The following is a 22,381-nucleotide window of genomic DNA, read 5'->3' as shown; positions in this document are numbered from 1 at the left end:
CAGCCAATAAGGAGTATTCGTGCTTTAAATGTGAAATTTCATCTCTAACCAAACTAGCACAACTTCCCTAAGGCTCAGTTTCCTTGCGGGTAAGAGGAAATGAGAATGCTTACCTCTTAGGGTCGTTACAAGGATTAAATGAGAAAATGTAATCAGAGTGCCGGATACACAGGGAGGGCCTCGAAATATACTCTGAAGGATGTAGGCTGGCCTTTGTCCATCCTATACCCACCTTAAAATCCCAAGAAATTTGGGTGGGTATGTCTAGAAGTTCAAGGCACCAATCTGAAGGAACAAAGGTACAGGAAGTTGCAGGATGACCCTGGAGATCTGAGGATCATCGGGTTAATCATTTTCAGGGCATCCGTTGAGTTTCAAAATAGTTCCAGAGAAGTTCTGGAAAAGCCTGAGTAAGGTAACATTTCCAGATACTCTAAAATCATAGAGAGAGAAAAAGAATTGTTTGGTATATATATGTGCATGCATGTAGGTACCCATGTGTATAAATAAATGAATGTTGGGGTTTAGAGACTGTGATGGTAAAATTAATAGGAGAAATTTTAATTTATGCAACATTTAATTGTGCCAGCATCCCTTAGAAATGATGAACTTATTTGGAAATTTTAGAAGAAGGGAGACATGGCTGCGGGGAGAGGAAAATCTGGGGGAAAAGAATTATTTACATCTGAAATACTTCTGAAAAGAAAAGTAGGTTTTTACGGGGAGGGGGTTGGGGGTTGGGTAGAGAGGAGACTTGTTAATTAACCAACCAACCAGTCAAACAAACAGACTTTGCATTCCCTTCAGGCTCTGCATCCCTACTAAATGCTAAGCGGGAGTCCTAGCCACACACAGCAGGTCTGGTGGGGGGGGAGGCGGGGTAAAGGAAGGTGGAGCTTGGGTCCTCAGGCAAGGGTGTTACGGTGGGAGGAAGGGCCTGATCAGTGGCTTCCTAGCCTCCCTCCAAACCACTCAGTGTTTCTAGTCCCTCACAAACGAAATTCTCCACGCACTCAACTACCACCATCTCTGATCAATTTCCCTCTTCTAAAAATTCATTTTTAAGCATATGGCTTTTTCCTTCCTTTCCTTCCTAGACCACCTCCCTTGTATGAAAATCTGTTTCACTTGGCAGGAGACACATGGCAATACCGATGAGAGAACATGATCTTATAGGAAACATTAGAAATGTTCACTGAGATTATCTCGGCTTTGGAAACATTAACAGGAATGAATGCCTGGGATGAAAAATGCTGAGGATAAAATGCACTTCAATGTAAAATCGTTCATAAATGTGAAAACAATTAAGCTGGCTAAGGGATAGGATGGAAATAACAAGAAAGTTTACTGCTTTCAGATGCTTTTATGTGATCCTGTAACTCAAAAACATCTTCGTTTCCCAAATAAAAATGTGAGGGTCTTTTGCCAAGAACAGAGACTTCAACTCTTCAAGATTCTTTTCTTTAAATCCTTTTCCTCCTTAAATTCCACCATCTGGAAATGAATTTTGTTTTTCTAATATTCTCTTTGAAGAGTTCAAATTACTAAGACATATTTGGGCTAACTAAACCACCAGACTTCTTGAAAATACCTTTGAAATGTGGGCTTGGCTTCCTCCTTGGGTATTCTGCAGCTGCGTCCTTGACAGTGTCTCCTTAGAAGACTCTTTATTCTCACTGCTTGAACAAGACCAAGATTCCCAATGCAGACCTCCAGGCCTAATCTCCCCTCAGAGTCTGCTGCCTACTGCCTATTTTCACTAAGGGTCCAATGTCAACATTTCCCAATTTGCACATACTAGTTAGTTATGTTCTCTTCTCCTGCCCAATTTCTCCGTCTTTGCCCATGAAACCAACAATGCTCCCAGGAATCCAGGCTAGGAACCCTCAATTGCCTGATAAGACCATGATTGTTGGACCCACACAAACATGGAACCCCACCACCTTCCCCATCTACAGACATGGACAGAGGCAGATCACAAACTTTAGTAAGTTAGCTTTCTCCTCTGCCGCACTGAGGTAAGACCAATGATACACAAACTCAGGGCTGCTGGGAGGAGTAAGTTATTCATTGGGCTTTGGAGTCAGGTCTTAAGTCAGGCTGGCTATCACAGAACTCCTCAGTCTGTCCGCAGCCTCAGCTTCCCCGAATGCACTAGCACTTACCAGCGCTGTGCGGATAGATGGCGCTTATTAGTGTTTTGGGACTTTGTTTATACTGTTCCCCTGACCTGCAAAGTACTCCTCCCTCCCTTATTTTCATTTCAACCCTCAATGCAGCCTAAGATTCACTCCCTCCATGAAGTTTTCACCCCACTGCTCTGAATTCCAGTGATACTCACTCCCTTCTCCACGTTCCCACTGTGCAGCCCGCACTATACCATTTGGTACTTCCTCAGAGAGACCAGCTTGTGTTGTTTACACAAGCATAATGTTGAGTCTATAGAAGATACCAAGCAAACATTTGTTGATATAATCAACGTGTTAATTAAGAGAATTTGAAACCATAAGTGGACCCAGACCACTCTGCATATGGCAAATATACGGCCCAAATGCTGCCAAAGCAGCTTCCCATTTTCTTGGCAGACATCACTAATTGAGTTCAGAATGCACCCACCCCAGGTTCTCTTTCAACACTGCAGGTGGGAAGTCATTACCAATCAATCAACGATGGAATGTGAGCTGTAAATGATTTGCCCTCGGTGCTATAGTACAATCACTTCCTTTTCAGATGAGGTAAATGAGCCCCGCATGGTTGTAATGACTTGTCTTTTTGCAAAACAGCTTGTTAATGGCAGAGTCAGGACTACAGTCTAACCCTCCTTTTTCAGTTTGCTACTCTTTCAATTTACTACAGTTAACCGAAAGAAACATCTTTTTATTCAGCTACTCATAAAAGATTAAGAAACTGTTGATGACAAAGCAGAAGTAAAATGGAGTTTCTCTCTTCTTCAGGTACGTAGAGATAATTGTAGGCGCACAATGATGGTTAACAGGTGAGTCACAGGAAGCCAGATTTTAGCTCAAAATAAATGACATTCTAATCGTTAGAGCTTCACCCAAATGGAGTGCTAACAACACGCTGTGCAAGGGTCCGAGGACAGGCTGGATGAGACACTTGGAGGCAGAAGGAAGAGTCCCCATGAGGTGGGATGAATTACAGCTTATTTCCAAGTCTTGGGCTGTGCTTTACATACGTTATCTCACTTCATGTCCACAGCCCTAGGAGAAGATTCAGTAGTCACCTGCCTGGTTCCAGACAAGGACTTTTCTCTTAAGAGTAGAACATAATCCTTAAATAAAAATTTTTGAAGCATGATATAGAAATAAAAAGAAAACATTAAATAAAAAGCTATAGTCTCCATCTAAATGAAGCCTCATTGATATTTTGGTATGTTTTAATCTTTTTTTTTAATTCATGAATTTGTAGTTCTAAAAGTTATAACTGTACCATATACTAGTTCAATTTGGCCTTTTTAAAAAAATTGTTTTAATGTTTATTTATTTTTGAGAGAGACAGAGTGCGAGCAGGGGAGGGGCAGAGAGAGAGGGAGACACAGAATCCGAAGTAGGCTCCAGGCTCTGAGCTGTCAGCACAGAGCCCGATGTGGGGCTCGAACCCACAAGCCATGAGATCATGACCTGAGCCAGTTGGACCCTTAACTGACTGAGCCACCCAGGTGCCCTCAATTTGGCCTTTTCCCTTTAATCTCACTTTATATACATTGTTCCATATTATTTCATACTATTAAAAACATTATTTAATAGTGTCAAATGATGTATGACAAACTCTCCTGTGATTCATCAGTCTGAGGTCCAGAAAAGAAAATAAAGGTAACAATATCTTCCATTTCTTATTCCATCAAAAACAGAGCCCTGACTCAGTCACAGAAAAGGTCGCTATTGGGGCCCCTGGGTGGCTCAGTCGGTTGAGCGCCGACTTCAGCTCAGGTCATGATCTCGCGGTCTGTGAGTTCGAGCCCCGCATCGTGACAGCTCAGAGCCCGGAGCCTGTTTCAATTCTGTGTCTCCCTCTCTCTGACCCTCCCCCATTCATGCTCTGTCTCTCTCTGTCTCAAAAATAAATAAACGTTAAAAAAAAAATTTTTTTTTAAAAAGAAAAGGTCGCTATTGAACATATTTTGAAATGTCCTTTTTTGAGCCAATTATCAGGGCCAAGAAATAAAGTGACACTTCCCCTAAAAGCTGCCTTACAGAGAATGGAAAATTAATATGATGCAGGCAGAAGAACAGGAATCTCAGACCTTCCTGAAAGCACTAGGCTGTGCAAACAGGAACCAAGAATCAGGGAGGCCCAAGTTTAGAGCAAAGTGAAGAATTCATTTAAAAGATTTGGGAGGGTGACCTGGGTCAGCCAATTCACATTTGGTCAAGCCTGCTGGAGACTGAATGTCATTACCATCAGATGTTCAGTGCCCTGAATGAAATGAGTTGGTTTCATTCCAGTTTCTAGAGAACAGGTGCACACATCACCAAAGGAAAGGGGAGGAATCTACTGTTATAGCTGGTACTAATTAACATCTTTGCTGGCAGGCTCAGCAAAAAGGCCAAGAGTTCACTGGCTGTAGAAGGGCTGATATGCTCTGGAACAGGCAGGGACACACTGATGAGCCCTATGAAACCACAATCTCAAAGAAATGCCCACAGCCCTGGAACTCTACACCCTGACTCGTGCCCGGGCAAGCATAGTCTACAGATGGTTATGTTTGAGTCCTCGAACTCTTTGGAAAAGCCAAAAAGGCAACAATCAGCAGCAGCCCCGTCACCAACTAAAAAAATTAATACATTGTTAGCACATTTCCAGTTTAAATCCTGCCTCTTCCGTGAAATTCTCCATCTCTGACCAGATCTCTCTTGGAGCTCTTTATCTGTAATACTGTTGGGCACTCTGTCTCGCAGTGTTGCTGAAATGATTTTATAGTTGGCCCCATCCAGACAAGTACCTAAGATACTGGCCTGGAAGAAATGGCCTCCTTCCGAGTGTGAGACCTCCTAAGAGACTCCAGAACCTTTCTGTTCCCACCTATGTCCCCAGAAAAGCCTCAGAGTCCTTCGTAAGAGCCTCATTTATCCTACCCAGGTCCTCAGGCTGGTTGGCATGCAAGCCCATTGCACCCCTGCCCACTACGTTCCTCACTCTTCCCAGGAGCCCTTTCCTTCTTCTCCAGTCTTGTTCCTTCCTCTCCAGCTAACCCATTTGTCTTGCTTTCATTATACACTTGGTAAATGTTTACTTGACTCTTTCCCTTGAACAAATTATTGCCTCCACTAGGACTATTCTCCCCCCTTCTTTCAACCAATCCACTGCCATGACCCATCTCCTCAAAGACTGGGCTTGGAACTCTGTAATTAGAGCGAGCCTCCTCAGAGCAGGCAACCACTGAACATCTTTAGTGTTGCACCATATATCTTCTGGGTTTGTGTTATCCCTCTGATCAGCAGGTTGAACCTTCAAGGACAAGACTATGATCACCCACATCTACCCCACGTGGTCTAATACAATGCTCTGCATACAACAGGTGTTCCGTAAATATTTATTAACTCAAATAAACATGATTTGCCAAATGTGCAATAACCATATGTTAACACAGAAGTGATCTGTCTTAAAACAGAGCTTAGTTTGGAGGTCTACTTTTCGAACACAATAAATTGATGATAGAAGTAAGTGCTGTGGACACAATGTTTGGGTCCCCCTCCAAATTCACGTACTGAAATCCTACCCGCCCCCCCCCCCCAATGAGATGGTATGTGGAGGTGAAACATTTGGGAGGTGATTAGGTCAAGAGGGCAGAGCCCTCGTGACTGGGATTAGTACCCCTGTAAAAGAAGCCCCAGAGAGATCCCCTTCTACCCTGTGAGGACGCAGAGAAAAGATGGGCATCAATGAGTCGGAAAGTGGGCCCTCACTAGACACAGAATCAGCTGGTGCCATGGTCTTGGACTTCCAGCCTTCAGAACCGTGAGAAATAAATGTGTTGTTTATAAGCCACCCACTTTCTAGTCTTTTAGTTATGGTTATTTATCCTGAATGGACTAAGACAGTAAGTAAGTTAAAAGACTGGCTGGCCATCATCATCTCTTAGCCTCTGCCCCTGCTATTCCTGCCACGTTTTCACCAATTATAACATACTCTCTGCCAAGCACCATATATATTTTATGTCATTTAATCCTAAGAGATAGATGCTATTATTCTTTTGTTAGCATTTTGCAGAGGGAAAAACTGAGGCTTACAGAAACTAAGCAATTTGCTCAGAATCCCATGTTAAGAAGAACATCGCCGGCTTCTTAAATCAGATGTCTGACACATTAGGGGAAGTGAGCTGAGAGGAAAGGATGGGAAGAAGGTGGAGAGGAAAGTATGAAGAAGAAAAATCATTTGGTCACATTTTGCAGAGCGTTAGCCAGTCAGATCCCCCTCCGGAACTGTGGTGGCCACCGTGGTGTGGTCCAGATCCCTCCTACAGGAGGACCCAGGGACACAATGGTGGTTCCCCAGCCAGGGGAGGGGTGGCTGTGGATAGCCCACAGCTGTTGATGCTGTTGGTGGGAGGGGGCTGCCTTGCCGTCAGGATATTTTCAAAGGGCCACCCCAAAACCAGTGCTCCCCGTGGCATCGGAAGGGCCTCTACTACGATATCCCAGCTCAACTTCTCCAATTGCCCGATTCTGCCTTCCTCCTTCCCTCCCTTACTTCTGTTGTTCCTGACAGCACTCTAAAAAACCTGCTGCAGGCAAATCTCTCCCCTGAGCCTATTTCCTAGGACCCTGCCTTGAAGACACCTATCCAGAACGAGAAAGCGGGTTATCAGGACCACAGCCTGAGCTCTATCTAACCAGATCCCTGGAGACAGATGCTGGCAGGGCACATCCAAAGCTGAGGAAAACCTTGGACACAAGGCAGAGGCTGGATCTGTATCCCTCCACCACTACCACCCATCGCCCCCCACCATGCTCCCAGTTGGTGGTCTTCCCTTGTCCCCCAGGCCCATCAAGTAACAGAACCTTGAGAGTCTCTTGCTTCTCACTGCTTTCTCCTAATCAAGTTCTGCTTCCAGGAAAGGATTTGACGGACTCAGTCACACAAAAGGGAAATTAATAACATTGATGTATTACTACTGCTTGCGACAGAAAACAAGCGATACTCGTGTTGACTTTACACCAAAGGAAGAATATATACAGCAAAATTCCAGATATTTATTTATTTCCTCAGATAAAATATCTTTGAGCACCTACTGTGCTGAGCTGGTGGTAAGGTAGGGGGAAGAAGGATTCCTTCGGGTTGGGGGTGGCCACTTCAGCTCTTCGAAACAGACTCCTGACACCTTCGCTGTGTATATCTTTGTCCCAGGTCCCGTGAGGGAGCACCCACTTTGTGCTGATTCTATGGGGCCACTAGAGTTGATGAATTACCATTACCACACTGCCACAGGAGCAGACATCTATGGGTGGTTCCCCTATGAGCCCCAGGGCTAAGTAAAAATCTAGTCTTTTTATATGGAGTTCATTTCACCAGAAAAACAAGGAAGTCAGCAAGCAATCGGCTCCTCTTTTGCTCAGCTCGAAAGCACATCAGAAGCTTTTTCAAGATACTAGGAGATGGTTCAGAAAAGGCAGCAGCCTTTTAAATTCAGTCATCCCTGCTACTCAACAAAGGTGTGTTTACCCACTGTTGAACAGATTCAAGATGAAGGGCACACAGGAAAAATTCACCAGGGGGATTTTGCTACAGCGTACCTACTCTCTGAAAGATTCTTTAGGTCTACTGAAGAAAAAGAAAGACGGAAGATGCTGCCTCTCATTTCCTCCTGTCTCAAAAATGCACACCGGAGTTACTGCTTGGCTTGTCACTGATGTAAAGCTAGGAGGCTGCAGGCTGCTTGCTAGAATCAGCAAGACACCGGGGACTCGGGGACAAAGAATTTTAATCACCGTCTACTGTCTACTGCGGTTATCTTGCTGGGAATCTCTGTACAGGTCACTTAACCTTTCCTTAAACTTCACTTGAGAAGAAAAAAGTGAGATTAATACAGGTTCGCCTCAAAGTTTAGTATCAACTACGCAAAACTGTCTACCCTACGTTGTTCGTTAGTAATTCCCAAAGATAATATAAACTCTCCCTTTGGCAATATAAATGTAGCTTCTTAAATTGGGTAGACACATTCTCATTAATAAAAAATAAATAAATAAAATCACTAGAAGGTACACCTGAAACGAATTGAATATTGTATGTCAGTTATACTGCACTAAAAAAGTAAGATTTGGGGGGCACCGGGTGGCTCAGTTGGTTAAGTGTCTGACTCTCAATTTTGGCTCAGGTCATGATTTCATGGTTCGTGAGTTCAAGCCCTGCCTCGGGCTCTGCGCTAGCATTGCAGAGCCTGCTTGGGAATTTCTCTCTCTCCTTCTCTCTCTGTCCTTCCCTTGCTCTCTCTCTCTCTCTCTCAAAATAAAAATAATAAAATTATATTTTAAAAAGTAAGATTTTTAAATACTTAGATGAGCACTCTTTTTTTAATTTTATTTTACACTTATTTATTTTTGATAGAGACAGAGCACAAGTGGGGCAGGGGCAGAGAGAAGGAGACACAGAGTCGGAAGCAGGCTCCAGGCTCCGAGCTGTCAGCACAGAGCCCGACGCGGGGCTCAAACCCACAAACCGCGAGATCATGACCTGAGCCGAAGTCGGACGCTTAACGGACTGAGCCACCCAGGCGCCCCAGGTGAGCACTCTTAATCCTTAAACACACGTACATATCAGGGAAACTGCAGGTAGAAAAGAGTGTGAGGCATGACTCCCCTGTGATGCTGAAAGGGGCTGTCAGGTGCAAGCCAAGCTCTGAGACAACTTACCTGGATACACTGCCACAGATGACCGAGCATGGCTCCGTGTTGTGCAAATACTGAATGGCTCTGGAGGTTCCTATTAAAACACTGATCCGAATGTGCCAAGACAGTGGGGCTGTGTTACCCTAAAAAGACAACGGTAGTTGGTCTGGGAGCAAAACACACGGGTGCACATTACATAGAAGTATGCCAGAAGAGAGGCAGATGGTGAGGCGGGGTAAGGTGGGTGAATGAACCTTTTGGTTTCCCATAACCTATTTGTGATTCAAGATGGGTTTTCCTCTACCAGTGATTCTAGTCCTCTTTACAGCTTTCCATTGGTAATGGAAATACCCAATAATTTGAACCTTAGCTTAGTCAAAATACGGTTAGGAAGGTAACTATGTTTGTAAGTTCATTAAGTAAGATTTTAAAAGTATTTGTGGCATAATAGTGTGGGTAACGGAAAACAATCTGTTTTTATTCTGACCCTAACTGAAACGTCACCTGTTCAGAATGACTTGTTAAACTTATCTTTCACAAATACGGGGAATCAAGGCATTAATTCAACCTTCTTCTCTTTAAGGAGTCTGCATTGCCTTTATGTTTACCCTACGTATTGAATGGTATTTTGTGTAAAGTTATGCAAATAAAAATTATGTAAGAAACAAGAGTAGTTCATGTAAACTCATTGAAGATATGGAATCAATAAGAAGTAAGGATCTGGCAAATCTTTTGGCCACCATGTTGCACAACACACAATAACTCAGGTATTTATGCAGTTGTTTTTAAGAGTAAAATATTAATTCATGGAAAAGTCCTCTACTTCCTTGGGGAACCCATTGTTGGCTATCCCCTCCTGTGAACACATGTTGGCTCCTGGATCTCAGGAGATTTCAGCAGCTCCCTCAGGGTTTCAGGGGGTCAGAGAGTTGGGGAGAGCAATAGGTCCGACTTACTACACACTGCAATCTGTCAAAAAGTGATCCATTTCTCATATATGGATAAACAAGGCAGAACTTCTCACTCTCTGTAAAATACGCAGTCAACTCCAGTATGTTTGGATGATGGAACCTTGAAACAAAAGATTTTTAAATCCATCAAATTGTTCATTCAAATAGGAAATGAACAGTGCTGTGGTTTGGGGGTGATAAGGTGGGAATGGGGAATAGGTCTAAAGCAAAATATAAATTTGGCCAAGGGAAAAGTAATCTCACTGGACACATGACATGACACAGATCTGTTTTCCAAATTGGTCTAAAGCGTTCTGACAAATACTAGACATTCTTTGATTAGTTGTGATCATGCAACTATAAATAAAATATCCAACTATAAGACAGAAAAGTTAAGAAAGTGACGATTCCTTAAGATTTGGGAGTCTTGGGAACTTTAGAAGAAATAGACAATACTCTCTAATATAATAAACTATGTTTATCAATATGAAAGCCGATGTAACTTATTTATTAAATAAAGATAATACAACTGAGACTATTCATTTCATTGCTTGAAGTATACTGTCTAAATCACCAAAATAGAAGAGTACAGGAGACTATTTTTCATTCATTTAGTTCGTTCATTTAGTGAGTATTACTATGTCAGATTCTGTGCTAGGCACCAGTCACACGACTAGAGACGACATCCAGGATCTTCATAAAGCTTTATAGTTACCTAAAATCCATGTGGTTAGTAAAGTCTGATGTTGAAGAACATATCACTGATTTTTATTGTATGCATGTATTTATTTATTATTGAAGATTTCTTAAAATGTTTATTCATTTTGAGAGAGAGTGTGTGCACACACATGAGTGGAGGAGGGACAGAGAGAGAGGGGAGGGAGTGTCCCAAGCAGGCTCTGCACTGTCAGCACAGAGCCTACCATGTGGCTCCACCCCACTTACCTTGAGATCATGCATGACCTGAGCTGCAATCAAGAGTCAGACGCCCAACAGATTGAGCCATCCAGGAGCCCCTAACGAGTTTATTTTTAAGTAATCTCTACATCAAACGTGGGGCTTGAACTCACAATCCCAAGATCAAGAGTCACATGCTCCACCAACTGGGCCAGCCAGGTGCCCCAAATATATCACTGATTTTTAAATGACAGAGTTCTGGGGCGCCTGGGTGGCTCCGTTGTTTAAGCATCCAACTTCAGTTTGGGTCATGGGTTCGAGCCCCATATCGGGCTCTGTGCTGACAGCTCAGAGCCTGGAGCCTGCTTCAGATTCTGTGTCTTCCTGTCTCTCGGCTCTTCCCCCACTTGCACTCTGTCTCTCTCTCTCTCTCAACAATAAACATTAAAAAAAAGATTTTAAATGACAGAGTTCTATGTCAGTGTAGCCTACATTTTCAGCCTCTTTTCCTTTAAAACCCTGTTTCTCGAATGCCTGTATCATCACTGTGAAAACCAATGGAACTCAGGTAACAAACATGAAACATAAAATGTGAAATTCACCTGTGATCTCAGTTCAATTACTTATTGACTACCTATTATGTTCTAGGCATGCTTGGGGATATTAAAATAAGGTTGGTTGGGGTGCCTGGGTGGCTCAGTCGGTTGAGCGGCCGACTTCGGCTCAGGTCATGATCTCGCGATCCGTGAGTTCGAGCCCCACGTCGGGCTCTGTGCTGCCAGCTCAGAGCCTGGAGCCTGTTTCGGATTCTGTGTCTCCCTCTCTCTCTGACCCTCCCCCATTCATGCTGTGTCTCTCTCTGTCTCAAAAATAAGTAAACATTAAATTAAAAAAAAAATAAGGTTGGTTTTTTGTAAGATTCTATTTACAAAGGCCTCTTATTTAGTTTCTTCAATAGCAAAACCTTCCTATAAAACACACACACACACACACACACACACACACACACACTCACACATGGCTTCAGATTTCTTTTATTCCTCCTATCATAAAGAAGGAAGTTTTGTGTGTATGTGTGTGTACAAGATCCCTACCCCTATTACAATTCAGACCATATCTATAAAATGCAACACAATGGACTGAAAAGGAACGGAGCTGGTGTATTTGGCTGCCTAAAAAACTCATCTATACCACTACCTGGTAACCTTAAAATAATTTAAAGAGATAAAAAGTCTTTTGGAAAGCAGCTAGCAGACCTCGTACAGACACAGTCATGGCCCTGGTTCTCTGCTCTCTCGCTCACAGGGCAGAAATGACCATTTGCTTATTTTTAGATATTGCCAATCTAGCAGTAAAATGGACACTGTATAAGTTTGTGAGGTATGGAACATGGCACAGCCATAAACACTGCTGGTTTTGCATCTATAGACCCTTCTCATCCACCTTTCGCTACAAATTTTTAAGTCAGTGGGATTTTAGATTATATAGGTCTGAAGGTCAGCAGACACAATACCTTTTTGTAAATGTTTATGTATTTGGGGGAGCGGGGGACACACACACACAGAATCTGAAACAAGCTCTAGGCTCTGAACTGTCAGCACAGACCCAACACGGGACTCAAACTCAGGACCAGTGAGATCATGACCTGAGCCAAAGTCAGATGTTTAACCAACTGAGCCACCCAGGTGCCCCTGATACAACACCTTGAAAATCAATTCAATCAGCATTTGTGAGTGTCAGATAAACACAGTGTGAGGCACCACCATGTGGCAGACTGGACAGACTTGAACGACAGACAAACCTGGGTTTGAATCTCTGGTCTTCTTTTTATCAGCTGTGTGAACTTGGGCAAGTCATTTAATCTCTGTGAGACTCTTTCTTTGCTATGGTCTGAATTGTGTCTCTCCCCCCACTCGCTACCCCCTGACCCAGTTCACCTGTTAAAGCCCTAACTTCCAATGTAAAGGTGCTTGGAGATGAGGCTTGCGGGAGGTAGTCGGGGTTAGGGTTGGATCCCTCATGATGGGATGATGGGATGAGTGCCCTTATTAGAAGAAACACTGGAGAGTCAGCTCCCTCCCTCTCCACCATGTCAGGACAGAATTAGAAGGCAGTTGTCTACATGCGAGGAAGCGCGCCCTCATCAAGAACCAAATCTGCCTTGATCTTGGATTTCTCAGCCTCCAGAACTGTGAGAAATAAATTTCTTTTGTGTAAGTCACCCTGTCTCTTTTGTGACAGAAGCCCCAGCAGACTAATATTCTTCAACTCTACACAATAATTAAAATGTCACTTCCCAAGGTCCTCATGAAAATTAAACGAAAAGTTAACTGTTTAGCCAGGTGTTAGGTCCTCAAAAATTATTAGCTCCCTTCCCTCCCCTTGGGAAAGGAGGGAAAAAAGGAATCAGAAGCCACATCCCAAGGACTTCACAATTCTGTTTAAGGGACAGGGGTTACACACTTCCTTACTATTGAACTTAAAAAACTCACCCTCAGGTCTCAGCCTAGATGTTACTTTTTCCTAGAAGGCTATACTGCTGCCCCCCCTCCCCCCGCCCCGGGCTACCATTTTCTCCACCCTCAGTGCTCTGTACTTGCCCATCCTATCACTTAGTTTACTGAAATTGCCTGTTTACTTATGTGCGTCCCTCCTAATCCCACTTCAGCCAGCATGTTCTGAGAGGAGAGGGCTACATCTGATTTATTCATTAATAAATATCTGAGAAGGAGAAGATTGAAAGTGATTTAGGAAATGAGTTGGGCCTTCTCCAAAAGGTAGGATCTACCTCAGTTTCCCCATCTGTACGATGGGGATAATGGCAGTATTTACCTCACAGGATTGCTGTGAGGACTGCAGAATTAATACGTGTAATGTATTTGGTATTAAGCCTAAAACTAAATAAATATTAGCAGTATAAAGAATAAAAATATCACACCAAGAATATTCAACATCATGGAGCTGTTAATTCTCTTAAAAGTCATATATAAACACCTCACCAGAATAAATCCAAATGGCTAAGAGATATAAATGTAAAAAATGAAATCATAAAAGTACTTGGCAAAACCATGGTAGAATTATTTGATAACCTTTCACTGGGGAAGGTCTTAGAAACTGTGATATAAAACCCAGAATCCATAAAAGAAAGAACAGATTAAATTCAACTACATTAAAACCATTTCCACATAGCAAAGACTAGAATAGGCAAAGACAAATGTCAATCTGGTAAAAAATTTGTATTTCATAACATAAGACTAAGGCTAATTTTCTCTAATATATAAAATGCTTCTACAAGTCATGAAGAAAAATAACAGCCTAACTGTTAAAAAAATGGGCAAAGAATAGCATCAGGTATTTCACAGAAAAGGAAATATGTCTCTTAACATGTGAAAAGATTCACTCATAATAAAAAAAAGAAATTTAAAGCACATTAAGAAACCATTTTCACCTAGCACATTGGCAAAAATTAAAAGTTAAGAATAAACGGTTTGTAGGGCGCCTGGGTGGCTCAATGAGTTGAGTGTCCAACTTAGGCTCAGATCATGAGTTTGCGGGTTTGAGCCTCACATCGGGCTCTCTGCAGTCAGTGCAGGGCCTGCTTCAGATCCTGTGTGTCCTTCTCTCTCTGCCCCTTCCCCACTCACCCTCTCTCTCAAAAATAAACATTAAAAAAAATACTATGTTGGCAAAAATATGGTGAATGAGGCATTCATATATGCCTAGTGTAGGTATAAATTTTTATAACTTCTTTGGGAGGACAATTTGGTATTATGTAATGCGTGTAACCATTTGACCCTGTAATTTTATTTATGGGAACTTAGATCTACTCAAACAGTTACAAAATAACATATATACAAGCTTTTCTGGGGTGCCTGGCTGGCTTAGTCAGTAGAACATGTGACTCTTGATCTTGGAGTCGTGATGCCCCACAGTGGGTGTGGAGCCTTAAAAAATAAATTAAATATTTAAAAAATAAATTAAAAAAAATAAGCTTTTCATGTTGCAGCATTCTTTTCTTTTTTCTTTTTTAATGTTTATTTATTTTTGAGAGAAGACAGAGACAGAGACAGAGCGCTAGCAGGGGAGGGGCAGAGAGAGAGGGAGACACAGAATTTGAAGCAGGCTCCAGGCTCTGAGCAGTTAGCACAGAGCCTGACGTGGGGCTCGAACTCATGAACCGTGAGATCGTGACCTGAGCCGAAGTCAGATACTTAACCGACTGAGCCACCCAGGTGCCCCTGCAGCATTATTTTCTAACATTAAAAGATTAGAAAAAAATCTAAAACTCTGTTAATATAAGAATGGTTATTCAAATTACAGTACAGGAACACAACAGAATACTAAAATAAGCAACGTGAACAGTATATTTATGCTACCTCTGATGGGAAAATAAGAAAACAAAATACAGAGGCACCTGGGCAGCTCAGTCAGTTAAATGTCCAAGTCTTGATTTTGGTTCAGGTCATATCTCACGGTTTGAGCCTTGCACTGGGCTCTGTACTGACAGCGCAGAGCCTTCTTGGAATTCTCTCTCTCCCTCTCTCTCTCTGCCCCTCCCCTGCTCCTGCACACGCATATGCATGTGCTCCCACGCTCTCTCTCTCTCAAAAGAAATAAAAAAAAAGGAGAGAAAAAAATACATATATACTTATTTGATGTAAATGCATATAAACCTTTTTCCGGGAAGAGGATCTTAAGCTTTCATCAGATTTTCAAAAACCCGTTAACTCCCAAACAGATTTCTAACCACCGCTCTTGAGTTAGAAGTTTCTCGTGCACTGTATTATGTTGCCATATTTTAGATCTCTGGGAAGATCTACAAAAAACTGATGACTGCTGCCTCGGGACAATCAGCTGGGTGGTTAAAGACAATAGTGGAAAACTCCTTTTCTTGGTTTACCCTTTGGCACTTTTGGAATTCTGAAATATTTCAATTTGTTACTTGTTCATTAGCAAATAAATACAGCTTAAACGTAGAAATCTACGATTACAATGTTGGCTTTAGTTTCTTGTTGACTAAATGGTATGCATTAAGTTTTTCTGATTAGAACTCTAATGTTTTGATTGCTGGCCCAGGGTACAAAAGCAGGATTTAGCACAATGACTTCTCTTCCACAACCATTTCACATATTGGTTTAGAAAACATCTGAAAAGAACATTTCTTTTCACAAAGGGTGCCGAGTGAAGTCTGTAGGGTTAAGGACCTCCGATGAGCCGGCTGGACAGCCGCACAGCTGCAGTTATGAATATATATGAAAATGAAGTCATTTTAGCTTGTCTCTGAGGACTCCTGGGCTCATGAATGAAATCCCAGAAAACAATACGCACATCAAAAGCACTTGATTTCTCTGTCTAAATGCTCTTCCCGAAGACGGTTATACTGACAGAAGTTTCTTGACTAAAGTGTCTCTAAGGAAGGGGGGAATGGTAAAATAGATACAATTCTAACGTTCGAGGAGTTATTTTACATTCAGCCATGTTAGTCACACATGATTTAATCCACTTCCTTGTGACAGTTCCTTGTTAAAATATATTCAAGTGAATTATGTGAATGGTCTATTTTAAAATGTGTTCTGAAGAATATACTAAAGCAGATGTCAAAAATTTACCCAAAGTCCTAATATCCAACCCACCTTTATTACATGCCCACCATGCCAAGCACTGTGTTATAGAATCAAAGATGCACAAAGATGAAAACCAGGCACAGAGGCAGAAATTCCAGACCAAATATACTCACAGTAGTAAAACTTCAAGCTCAGATAAAAACTGCTTCCATTGTTTCTTACACTGCATTTTTTTCTCCTAAATATCATGGAGAAAAATAAGAAAACAAAATTAAGGAAAGGATCTCTGTTTCTGGGATTTGTAAACCAGGGTCTACAGTCTTCCTGAGACCAGCTGACCTTTTTGATGTAAATGAATATAATTCTTTTACCGGGGAGAGGATCCTTAGCTTTCATCAGATTTTCAAAAATCCATTAACTCCCAAACAGATTTCTAACCACTGCTCTTGAGTTAGAAGTTTTTCCTGCACTGTATTATGTTGCCATATTTTACATTCGAACCCTTTTACCATATTTTGTACACATTTACATACATTTAAAAATATTATATGTATTCAAAGAAAATCCCATGACAGAAATGCCCTACTTGGTCTCACAAAGGATCCAGTTTGTGATAGCTGTATTCTGGTTAGAAGGGGATTTCTCCAATTTGGTATTTATGATTTGGGTCATTTGGATATGTCGATTCAGGTTTACCTTTATATTAATTTTGAAATGGTGGACTTACTAAGAAATTGAAAAACGTAACTCCTTACTTCAAAGAATCTTCAGAAGCTAGCCCAGTGCCTGACACAGGAATATTTATTGAATACATTAATGAATTCAGTAATATTGTATGAGCGCCTACTCTGTCCCTGGTATTGTTCGTGATGGCTTTAGTTTATAAACCTTATGTCGCTGCGCGTCTCTGTATCTCAAGATCCTAACTTCCACCACGAAAGAGTTAAGTACATTGTTAGGCTCCATCAGCTGTAAGTTTCTATCATTTGTAAATTGCAAGACAGGGCAGGGTTTTTAGAGCTCTGTTCTCAGGAAGAAAGGGAGAGAAATCCAACAGGAATTCTGGAAGCTATTTTCCAAGTTAATCCAGGAAGTCAGAAACAATAAACGAGGCTAACAAATCATTTTCGCGGACCACTTTATGAGAATTTACATTTTAAAATACCATTGTCCTGGGAGCCAGGTGGATTTGGTCTCAGTCTTATTTCTAACACGCAATATTTGTGACTTTTTGTCACTTAACCTCCCTGAGATCGTTGTTTTCTTAATCTGAAAAATGAAGGGGTTAGTTTTTGTGTTCATGCTAACCTAGCTTAACTCTCAAAGTTTGGGTCTGTGCACAAGGAACATCAGCTTCACGGGGAGCTGGTAAGAAATGCTGACTCTCAGGTCCCTGCCCAGGTGTGCTCAACCAGAATCTGTATTTTAAGGTCTCCAGGCGATCTGGTCGCACCCATCTAAGGCATCTTGTACACTTTCCCACTTCAGTCCCTCCAGGAAAGGTTACTGAAGTTAATGTTCCAATTTTACAAAACCACGTTTCTTTAGAAACAAATGCTCTATGGCTAAGGCTTCATTAAATTTCCCATCTTTCCCCGGTGTGTGTGTGTGTGTGTGTGTGTGTGTGCACGCACACACACACACAGGCACACACTTAGGACTTTGTATGGTGTCTAGGCCTTTGGTAACTTTGTTACTTCCTGTCCTTTTACTCCTAGAGATCAGCAACTAAATTCACGAAAAGGACATACACACATGCTTCATTCAATTCACCTAACGAACATTTACTGAGCAACTTCCATGGGCCAGGCTCTGTAATAAGGCTCCGGGATACAAAGATAAATAAGATCTTTAAAAACCATCATCTAGTCCATTGGGAGAGGTGCATGAAGAAACCAGTATTAGGAGGTATTGCTATGGTGCTGTGGCTGCACATTGGAGGGTCACCAAAACTATACCAGAAGGGTTGGAGGCAATCAAGGAAATGATCATTGTCCCTAGGACAGGAGGGAAAGGAGATCTAAAGGCAATGACATTCCATTCTGAAGCCAGACTCCTGGAATAAAAAATAAATAAACAAAAAACCCCAAACCTCCCCAAACCTTCCAAAAACCTCACAAAAACTCCCAGTGTGAGTTGGTGGCAGCCATGGAGAGAAGAGGAAAGTAGAGAGAGGGCTGGAACCTTTTGGGGAGGTGGCCGTGGGGCTCAACCCCAAGAGAACCTACAAATGGGACTGGGACACACTGGCCCTAGGAAACAGGCTTCAGATAAGCCACCTCTAGATAACCACATTCTCTTTGTTGAATGGTGTTTCATTTCTTTATTAGACCGTTTGTCTCCTCAGGAATCTTGAGACGTCCGTATAAAATCAGTGGGTATAGAATGCTATGTAAGGACTGGAGAAATCAGGTTAATAATTAAAGAAAAAAAAGGGCCCCATAATCTAAGCTGCAGAGGAGGAATCGCCCGAGATCCATCCTCTCCCCCATTTGCCCAGCCCTATCTCACCGATCGTGAGATTTGGTCCATTTCATCTCCTGGCTTAGACATACCTTCTCCTTGCCTCTGCCCTAGCTCAGAGCGGGGCTTCTCAACGCTGGCTACACATCCGAACCACGTGGGGAGCTTTGAAAAAATACGGATGCCTGCCACCACTATGCTGACCTAACCTGATGCTGAGGGATCATTTCAAAAAAGCTCCTGAGGTGACTCTAATGTTAGGCTTGAGGACATGGGTTTAAGTCCCATCCATCTCTTCCCTACCCATCTAAAACCCCCTCTATCCACCTCCAGCCTAGTCCTTGCCATCTCTGCTCTAATGCCTCTGCCGACTTCCAGCCCATGACCTAACCTGTGCTCAGAGTTACATCTCAAAAACACAAACCTAATCCTTTCACTCTCCCACTTAAAACCCACCCACCGACTTGAGCCATCTTTCCCGTGTCATCTGCCATTACCTTCCCACCCCCTGCTCTACGTTCCCTCCACCCAATGATCTGTTATTAGTAAGGCATATGTTTGCACACACGCACCTCCAGGCTGTTACACCTGCTATTTCTTCCACCCAGAGAGCACTTCCCATGCCTCGCTCCCCGCCAAAATTCTACTGGGCTTTCAAAATCCAGCTGAGAGGTCACTTCCTTTTGTTCGCTTTTCCCATTTGTCTATTGCAGAAATGTTTATCAAGTACTTCCTCTGTGCCAGGCTCTCTTCTGGGTGCTGGATCTGCCCCTGCCCTGGCTGTCTTTTCTGTGCTGCCATGACCTCTTGTGCAAATCTGGGCTCAACTACTTCTCACCCCGTAGCTTAATCTTTTCTTTCTTTACCTGACCGTTTGCCCCACAGGACTGAGCTCCCGGAGGATGGAATGATGCCTTATTCATCCTTGCCCAGCACCCATTTCACAGAGAGAGTTGAATGAATGTTTATTGACTGCTGACTAACGATGAAGAACAGCAGAGCAGTTCTTCTGGGTGTATGTGTGCCTACCTGTCTCTTCCTGACTCCTGGGTGTGATACCCCAACACCCTTTCTGCTTTACTGGCTGCAGTCACTCAGCTTTCTCCTAAACTCCAACTCTGATCATTGCCTCGCTCCTTCTATTTGAAGCCTCCCCTTTCCCACCCCCTTGAACTGTGATAAACGATAATTTATAAAGTAGCACCAAAGACCAATCTGGGGCTTAGCCTGTGAAGCTGCCTGGAGGAGACATGGCCCATCCTAAAAACAAAACCAAAAAAAAAAACAAAACAACACAAGAAAACTGGAGTAGACCAGCACAGGCAAAGTGCCAAGCTCCTACACAGCTCTTCAGAAAAGCCTTTCTCCTTCGACACATCTGGGGATGGGAAGAATTTCACTTCCACATTCCTGCGAGTCAGGCATTCATTTCATGGTCTTTTCTCCAGTCACCTGAGGTCATATATCTTATTTCCATTTATTAAATTTTATTTTCGAGTATATCTCCTTCCAATGTTGATGAAAAATGACACATTCTAGCATGAAATATGAGCAAATAAATGGAACTGATATCCTGTGATAGTAATTCTTTCCATACCTGTTTAAATAATTTAATGGCATATGTTCGGTTTTGGATCTCTGCTCTGTATACCTCAAAAATCTCCCCTTCTCCAATTAGGAAGTCTTTGTGGAAATTTTTGGTTCCATCTCTGATGTTTTGAAAGCTGATGGAGGATTTAAACAATATTCCTTAGGACAGAAAGTAGGGAGAAGATAAGTTACTTTTTCATTTCTTTCTTTCTTTTTTTTTTTTTTTTAAGAATCAACATCATCATTAAAAAGAACCATAAGTTCCATATTAGAAATACTTCAGAGCCCAGCAGAGAGCCAGGAGCAGAAGGCCCAGGAACCAAAACTGAAGCCCATCTCCGCACATTTACTTGGGTCTGGCTCCCACCATTCCACAGAACAAATGCCTTTTTAGATATCTGAATAATAGTTCTGTGATTCTATCACCCTTCCAAAGAGGTCAGCCGAAGAACTCAGTTGAGGAAAGTTTTCCAGGACTCCACTTCTTTGTCATTAGATCAATGGATTGCTTTTGACTCACTATGAACCTAAAATCATTAAAAATAAAAAAAACCTATGGAAGTAGAAACTTTGTTATGACTAAACAATATTCTCCAAGTATGACTGATAGAATCATTTTTCATGAGCCAAATCCTCTAAATCTCTAACTTACTTCCTCAGAGTAAATTAGGAAGATGCTTCAGCTTTTTAAAAAATCATCTAAAGCAGAGATTGGGAGAAAACATTTAGAAGGTAATCAAATACATATCCAAGGGGAAAAGCTTAACTAAATCCTTCAGAGCCCAATTTTGGCTATATTTCCACATTTGCTGTTTGATTTACATCTTATTGTTAAATCTTAAAGGACCAAAATTTTATCCAACTTCTCTAATTCTCTTTTGAACCAAGGAAGGTACAGATCTGGTGGTAAAGACGAGGCAAAGCAGCCTTAACTAGCCATTAACGTTGATCAGAAGGATTCCCAGGTAGAATTAAATTATTCTCCCTGCTAATAAAGTAATAAAAGTGATATGGAAATAATGAGACTTTCATAGTGACCTTCGGCATTGCTCTACAAACGTCTCTAAAGATCTCTGCAAGGGCTATCACAATTTCTAACACTATATAAAACCCAATGTAATTTTTAAATGTTTTCCTATGACACATAAAAATGCAAATTTCACTAACAGAAAGTACGAAAACCCCCCCAGGGAAGAGAACACAATTATGTTCTCCATTGGCCAGTGGATTTTTAATATAACAATAATATATCATCCATCAGAACTTAGTGTCAGTCAAAGCTGCAAGTATTTCAACATCCATGAAAATTTTACCCTAAACCTGCATATTAATGAAGAGTTAATGTGTTCATTGGATATTTGTCTCTGTAAGTTAACTTAAAGCAAGGCATGATTTAAAGTAAAAAAAAAAAATTTTTTTTTACCTTTTTCATTATGTTCAGGAATAAGAACATTATCCACTGTGACATTGGCTATTTCCTAAGAGAGGAAATACATACTGAAGTAATTCCATTTCATAAGCCTAGAAAGAACAGAACCTTAACAGAAATCCAAAGCTCCCCCTGGACTATACAGTGCAATAGAGCAGAATCTAATTTAGAAGAAAGCTAGTAGAAAGCGAAGTTACTTTATTTAATTCAACAGTATTCATTGCCTTATGCATTTAAAGCTTCCATACTAACTACAAAAACTCAAGTATCAATGTCATAGTTACAGTCAATTTTAAATGACTTCTAATGCTATAAAAAATGATCGCTGCCAATTTATTTGTTCCCATAAAAACCAACAGCAACATGCAAAATGCCAAGTAGAACAGGAAAATTAAAAGCTGAATTAAGACAAATGCGTAACTCACAGCACTCTTACCAGTTCTAAGCCTTATCTATGACAGATCACTGAGAGGAGAAAGCTCTTCACTCTTTTCCCACAAATCTCTAGTTTCCTGAATCCCCAACTAAACAAAGCAACGAGAAAGCTAAAGCTTTACTGGTTTTAAAAAAGTACTTGCAAACCATCATTTTTCTGTCTGATAATTTCATCCCCCATGCTCAATTATATATGCAACAGAGTTC

At 41.7% G+C, this 22,381-nt stretch overlaps 1 protein-coding gene across 3 annotated transcripts in view; it reads right to left on the bottom strand.

Annotated features, from left to right (window-relative positions):
- The window catches only part of IRAK3 (interleukin 1 receptor associated kinase 3), a 60,406-nt gene that overhangs the window by 15,615 nt on the left and 22,410 nt on the right, over nt 1-22,381 (bottom strand). For all 3 annotated transcript variants that reach the window (XM_042947092.1, XM_042947091.1, XM_042947093.1), the window contains exons 4-8: nt 21,734-21,788; nt 20,318-20,469; nt 16,431-16,495; nt 9,803-9,917; nt 8,871-8,989 (exon numbers count right to left, since the gene is read on the bottom strand). In XM_042947092.1, coding sequence (XP_042803026.1) covers nt 8,871-8,989; nt 9,803-9,917; nt 16,431-16,495; nt 20,318-20,469; nt 21,734-21,788 — 506 coding nt within the window. The remainder of the gene's footprint in view (nt 1-8,870; nt 8,990-9,802; nt 9,918-16,430; nt 16,496-20,317; nt 20,470-21,733; nt 21,789-22,381) is intronic.

The sequence above is a fragment of the Panthera leo genome, chromosome B4, assembly GCF_018350215.1.
Source record: "Panthera leo isolate Ple1 chromosome B4, P.leo_Ple1_pat1.1, whole genome shotgun sequence".
In the NCBI taxonomy this organism is placed as follows: domain Eukaryota; kingdom Metazoa; phylum Chordata; class Mammalia; order Carnivora; family Felidae; genus Panthera; species Panthera leo.
This window is presented reverse-complemented; position numbering and strand designations above follow the sequence as displayed.